General features: G+C 37.7%; 3 protein-coding genes and 2 pseudogenes across 3 annotated transcripts in view; all 5 read left to right on the top strand.

Annotated features, from left to right (window-relative positions):
- On the top strand, positions 1,494-1,712 carry LOC109128390 (RING finger protein 24-like). Its single transcript, XM_019234602.1, has one exon. The coding sequence runs from the start codon at positions 1,503-1,505 to the stop codon at positions 1,710-1,712; it is 210 nt and encodes a 69-aa protein (XP_019090147.1). The 5' UTR covers positions 1,494-1,502.
- LOC104738405 lies at positions 2,336-2,938 on the top strand (annotated as a pseudogene).
- On the top strand, positions 3,538-4,158 carry LOC104738404 (RING-H2 finger protein ATL10-like). The gene has a single exon (XM_010458585.1). It carries the CDS (start codon positions 3,538-3,540, stop codon positions 4,156-4,158), a length of 621 nt encoding a protein of 206 aa, XP_010456887.1.
- LOC104738403 lies at positions 5,452-6,022 on the top strand (annotated as a pseudogene).
- Positions 6,310-6,715, top strand: part of LOC104738402 (putative two-component response regulator ARR20) — a 2,950-nt gene continuing 2,544 nt past the window's right edge. Inside the window, exons 1-2 of the mRNA XM_010458583.2 lie at positions 6,310-6,316; positions 6,461-6,613. Coding sequence (XP_010456885.2) covers positions 6,310-6,316; positions 6,461-6,613 — 160 coding nt within the window. The remainder of the gene's footprint in view (positions 6,317-6,460; positions 6,614-6,715) is intronic.

The raw sequence follows: 6,715 nt of genomic DNA, 5'->3' as shown, positions 1-6,715 counted from the left end.
GAGAGAGAGAGAGTAGTGAAGTAAGAAATTGGGGAAATGTAAGTAAATCTCTACACATGAGTCTCGAGAGAGTGATGCTTCAACCACCGAAGCTCATCTTCCGAACTCCTCCTCTTCTTCCTCTTGTGCTAATAACAATCTCTATCCTTCAATCGATGTGAACGATCTCAACAATGATATCTTCCCGGATCTCACCGTCTCCGATACTGCTTCAGCTCCTCCTCTCACGACGGAGGAAGTGATTCTCACAATCCACAGCACGATTCTCCACCTAATCAACAAATCATACAGCGTGGAGCTCGCTTGCGGCGATCTTGAAATTCTCTGTCCTGCTCAGGTCGCGGTTTTTGCTTGCGTCGGTGATGAGATACAATGACCGTTGCCCACTGTTAAAGTCAACGAGTCCCATTACTTCTTCTTGCTCCGACCCGTTAATGAATCCAGGTCGTCAAATTATTCGACGACGAAGCAAAGAATGATATGATGAACTACAAATTAATTGGGATTGTGTTGATTTGTCCAAAAAAACGGAGATTGTGTTCTAAATCTGGGTTTATTGGGTTTGTGCTCTAACCGGATCAAAATCTGGGTTTTTTTGGTTTAAATTTTTTAATAATCAGTTAAATAAATATCAAACCCGATGAAACTCATGTATGTGGATAAATAGATATTAAATTATTAATTTGAGGAGATTTAGATTTAGAACTTTTGATTTGGAGAGAAATAGATTTCAAACTTTATTTTCGTAGACATATAGATCGAGTTCATAGTTCCGGCTCCATCTACCTAGATATGATAGTTCTCGGGGAGAAATAGCTCGTTTTCCTTAAAATCTACAAAAAAAACTTTCAGTTTTTTAAGGTTGTGCCCCAGGTAAAAAAAGTTATATTGTGTAATATATCTATTTAAATCAACAAAATATCAGTTCCTTAAAGTTGTGCCCCATACAAAAATGGCTTCTGCATCCGCCACTGCTTAAAAAAATTTATACATCTCATCGACACTAAGAAGCTGAACATAAATTCAATCCATCAAAACCTATTCACCATTAGCATAGGCTTTAATAAGCCGACCCAAAATTCCAAACAATTAAAAAAAAAAAAAAGGAGGAAATTTCTATGTTTTTTTTTTTTTTTTTTTTTTTTTTTTTTAAAAAAANGGAAATTTCTAAGTTAAAAGGAAACTTTTTTGGTGAGAAGAAAACAAAAGGAAATAAGAACACGCACGTGTCTGCCGAGAAGAACCTGAAATATATGACCGTTGAACACACTTATATATATATATATATATATCTTACTAGAGGTAGCCCTAAAGCGTCACAATTAATTCTCTTCTCTCATACTTTGCTCTCATTATTATCGCGAAGTCTTCTTCTGTGTGTTACCTCTTCTCCATAGTCGATTCGCTAGCTACCAATTGTTGTGTCAGAGCTCTCAACGGCTGAAATCAACTTAGGTTTTGGACGCGACGGCTGTGTTATGAACTACGAGAGATCATTGAGGATGATTCTATTAGGAAAGATAAAAGCAGAGGTGTTGAAGAACTTGAACATGGAGACAGAGTCATGTTCCATCTGTCTTGAGAATCTCTCCGGTCCGAAACCTTGCGGCTTCATGACACGCATGACTTGTTCCCATGTATTTCACGGTTTTTGTCTCTTGGAGTGGTTCAAGCGTAAACACACTTGTCCGTTGTGTCGGACTGTGCTCTAGGCTCGATGATTGGAACAATGGATAGAAACTAGGGTTTCATGTACTGATTGTAAACTTGGGTCACACGCTCTACTTTTTAGGGAAATTTCATGTCATTTAGTTATTAAAGTTTCAAATCCAAGTTAGAAATTCATGTAATTTAGTTATTAAATTTTCAAATCCAAGTTCGAAATTCTAATTTGGTGTCACACTTTCTGTGCCTACTGCAAGGAATAGAATGTAATTTGTGTTTTGTAACGGTTTTAAATCAATTTAAGGATCGAAGAGGCCTGAAATCTTTTAGGAACATCATTACTTCTAATCACACAAAACTCCAAACGTTGTTGGTTTTGTGCGTTCACATGCAACTCGTAACGTCTTGAACAATAACCAAAAGCCATTCACAATAAACTCTCTAAGTACAACTCTTAAGAGTGGGTTTTTTTTCGAAATACTTTATGCACCTTCTTCAATGTGATCATATATTTGTTCAGAGATCCTTGGAGAAATATACAGAGTTTCATATCTTAATTAAGCTTTCATTACAGTGAATCTTAAAATATACAGAGCTTCTTCTTCTTCTCTGTCTGTGTGTGAATCTCTTCTAAATATTTTTAGAGAGTTTCTGTTTTCGTTTTCAAAACATGAATGGTCCTATTGTTCCCGAATTGAAATCTCGATCCATCAACTCAAGGAAACTCTATCCATCACAACTAAACTCAGTCCTCATCATCGTCGACACCATATACGAAGAGATCTCTGTAAACCCAACATCGGGCAGATCCTTTCCGATTTCACGACATTTTCTCGTCGATATCAATCTCCGTAGTTGTAGTCAGTAGTCACCACTACATCCGAGGGCTTCTCCACGATAGATTCGTTAGCTAACCTTCGCTTTCTTTCTGCGATACCCTAGCCTCAAAGATCTCAGAGCTTGCTATCAACTTAGGTTTTGGCAACAACGGCTTTACCCTGACCATGAATCTCACGGTTACTTACAAGAACACCGTCCGTGTTATGAACGACAAGAGATTATTGAGGATTGTGGTTCTACTAGGGAAGATGAAAGCAGAGGATTTGATGAGTTTGAACATGGAAACAGCGCCCTGTTTCATCTGTCTCGAGAGTCTAGTCTCCGGTTCGAAACCTATCGAAGTCACACTCAAGACTTGTTCCCATGTCTTCCACAATCACTTAAGCGTAAAAGCACTTGTCCATTGTGTCGGACTGTGCTCTACAATGGTTGATTTGAACAACTTGGGTCAGAGATTATTGCACAAACGATCATTATTTTTTAGGGATTTGTTTTTGTAATGTAATTTTGTTATTAATTAGGGTCTCCAATCGTATTAATTAGAGATTCTAATTTTGTGTCACACGCTCTAAAAGTGTAAGAAATTGAATGTGTTCTTTCTAGGGTTTTAACGTCAGTTTGTAATATCATAAGCTACATATACATAGCTATTATTAAACTTTCTAAGTAAAATTGTAAAGATTGACTTTTCAATTAAAATTGTGAAATTCGTAGTGTAGAGCTACAAATTAGTAAAGCTTTTGCTAGTCTCCAATTATGATTAGGAAATATTGACCGCCACATCGAGATGTTGACACCGACCTAAAAAAAACAGAAAAGGTAACTTCTTGGTGACACAAAACTAGAAGGAAATTAGAATCTGATCCCACTTTTGACCCTCGAATACGCTTATACATATATCTCTTACTACGAGATGCCCTAAAGCTTCACAACATCTCTTTTTTTCTTTATTGCTCCCATTACGGCTTGCGACCCGACTAAGTCGTCCTCTTCTGTTTTGTGAATCTCTCTTTTGATAATCCTCTTTCAAACATGAATGGTCCCATTCCCGAACCCGTAGTGGACATTCAGGTCCAAGTGAGAAGACTCTCTCCATCAGAAGAATATACAAACTCAGGCCGATTCATCATCAATACCATAAACAAGGAGATCCGTGTAAACCTAACCACAGGCCATGAAACCCAAACGTTAGAGCCATATTCATATCATTCCACCAATTTCAGCCTTCCTAGTTTTAGTCACTACGACATCCAATCATCACTCCAAAATCTACTCCATAGCGAAGACCATTGGTTGTGCGATCGCTTAGTCCCAAAGATCTCAACGACTGCTATCAACTCAGGTTTTGGGGACAATGACATTGAATTGACCGTGCTCGTCACAGTTACTTACCAGCGAGAGTCCGTCCAGTCATTAAATGTATTGATGAGGATTGTTCTACAAGGGAGGATTGAAGCAGATGAACTGAAGAGTTTGAACATGGAAACAGAGTCTTGTTCCATCTGTCTCAAGAGTCTAGTCTCCAGTTCGGAAATACTCACTCGCATGGGTTGTTCCCATGTTTTTCACGGTTACTGTCTCTTGAAGTGGCTCAAGCGCAAAAACACTTGCCCTTTGTGTCGGACTGTGCTCTATGATGATCAGTTATTGTAATAGAGGAATAAAATCAGGGTTTCTTTATATTACATAACTTGTGTTACATTCACGCACACTCTATTTTAATAAATTTTGGTTATTTAGTTATTAAAAACATCACTTTTATGTTTACAAGCAACTCGTAAAGTCTAGATTAATATCAAAATCTTTCACATCTGTTGCTGAATTTAAAACACTCGTTAAGTGTAATCGTAATTACTACGCTCCAATCTCCATAAAAGGTAGATGGTTTCATGTTTTTTTTTCATCAACCTCCACTTAACCCTGAGAAACAAACAAGTAGAGCCACAAATTAGTATGTTTTTGCTAGTCACCAATCAAATTTAGGAATTATTGACACTTGCAGAGAGCCAATGGCGCAAAAAGTATTAAAGGAACTTTCCACAATCATGCGTATAAGACTTCCTAGTATGCTCTGTTATCCCTTTTTAACTCCTTTTTCGTAAGTCTGTTCCGACACTGGTTTTTGTAGTGGCCATCTTCCCCACAAATCCAGCAAACCCCTCTCGTTCCTTTGCATTTTGACCTATCTCTATAACCAGCATTTTGATCAAATCCAGACCTGCCTCTCACATGAAGTCTTTCTGCAGAGCTGTTACACTCTTTGTTAACAGAACCAAAGTCCAACTCTTTGGATAGTACAACACAAATCACATCATCAAGTGTAAGGCTTGTTCTACCACCATATGTTAGCACATCTCTAAGGTTATCAATCGCTTTGGTAAAGAAACCAACAAACGTATAGCTTGATCTTCATCAGATATAGAAACCTTAGCATTACTTAGATCATCAACTAACCTCTCAAACTCATCAATGTTTTCCTCAACTGACTGGCTTTCGTTCATCCTAAAACTATACAGCTTATATCATAGGTAAGTCCTGCTAGTTGAATATCTAATAATATAGAGTTTGTCTAGAACTTGAATCACACCAGCAGCTGAGTCCTCCATCCTAATTTTCTTTCGCAGATCCTTAAGTACGCTCTGAATTATCATGCTCCTTGCCTTTCTCCTCTTCTCTTCTAAATCTACACTCAATGCTACACAAAGGCTCTTACCTTCATCTGTTCCAACAGATTTGTTTCCATCTTCACCAATCTTTAAAGCTTCCATCAAATCAAGAATCTCAAAATGAGCAAGGATCCTTGTCTTCCATAAAATGTGATCACCTCTCCCATCAAACTTTTCTACTTCAATCCTTGTTCTTGACCTCTCTCTAAACTTGTTTTTATACCCTCTATAGCTTCCACCTAGCTCCATCTCTTTGGACAATGCAGCATCAAAGGCCACCATGTTGGTCTGATTGCCTCGACATTCACGTCCTCTGAGTCCTTTAATTTGATCATAAGATGCAAGAAAATTCGATGCAACTTCAGTTTTACCTTTTCCATTGCTATCAATGAATCGTAATGGGATTAAGCGTTTGCGGATGACACCTCGGTGATGAGTACGAGCTATAAGCTCTTGACCATTGGTTGTGCGATCGCTTAGTCCCAAAGATCTCAACGACTGCTATCAACTCAGGTTTTGCGGACAATGACATTGAATTGACCGTGCTCGTCACAGTTACTTACCAGCGAGAGTCCGTCGAGGTTATTCCCGTTCTCGCCGAGACATCATTAAATGAATTGAGGAGTGTATTGGGGAGGATGGTTCTACAAGGGAGGATTGAAGCAGATGAACTGAAGAGTTTGAACATGGAAACAGAGTCATGTTCCATCTGTCTCCAGAGTCTAGGCTCCAGTTCGAAAGTACCCAGTCGCATGAGTTGTCCCCATGTTTTCCACAGTAGCTGTCTCGTGGAGTGGCTCGTTCGCAAAAACACTTGCCCTTTGTGTCGGACTGTGTTCTACAATCGGTGATTGGAACAGGAATGAAATCAGGGTTTCATCTACTTCATTGCATAACTTGTGTCACACGCACACTCTATTAAATATTTTTTTTGTTATTTAGTTTTATATGTTTCTAATCGAAGTTGGAAAATTCTAATTTTGTCTCACACGATCTGTGCCTAGTGCAACAAGAAAAGTGAATTCAGTTTTGTTTTGTTTTTAGATTCTTAAATCAGTTCAAGGGGAGGTTTGAAATTTTAATAAAATCATCACTTATGTTTACATGCAACTAGTAAAGTCTCAAATCCATTTTATTCATGATAGGTTTGTAAAATTCCTCCTTAAGTTGCGGTAAATTAATTGGTGAAAATAAAAGATTGCGGTAGATTTTAACATTTATCCACTTTTATGAATAAAAGAAAAAAAATTAACAATATAGCTGTCATTATGTTTAATTTCGTGTTGCAGTAACGATATATGAGACCGGAGAAGAAGCCATGGCTTTCTTGATGAAGAGTAAGCATGAGATCGATCTCGTAATTTGGAATTTCGATATGCCTGATATCAGTGGACTGGACGCTCTCAATACCATTGGTATAGAGATGTATTTACCCGTAGTAAGTAAGTATATACAACTATACCAATACTTTTTCTCGATATTATAACGTACTAATTGGAAAATCATTTCTAATTTTTCTATATGTGAATTATTTGTATCAAGTC

Source organism: Camelina sativa, chromosome 13, assembly GCF_000633955.1.
Source record: "Camelina sativa cultivar DH55 chromosome 13, Cs, whole genome shotgun sequence".
NCBI classification, from domain to species: Eukaryota; Viridiplantae; Streptophyta; class Magnoliopsida; order Brassicales; family Brassicaceae; genus Camelina; species Camelina sativa.
This window is presented reverse-complemented; position numbering and strand designations above follow the sequence as displayed.

Excerpts from the sequence above, each read along its gene's own strand:
- LOC109128390 (XM_019234602.1), top strand. The coding sequence starts at position 1,503 with ATGATTCTATTAGGAAAGATAAAAGCAGAGGTGTTGAAGAACTTGAAC.
- LOC104738404 (XM_010458585.1), top strand. The coding sequence starts at position 3,538 with ATGAATGGTCCCATTCCCGAACCCGTAGTGGACATTCAGGTCCAAGTG.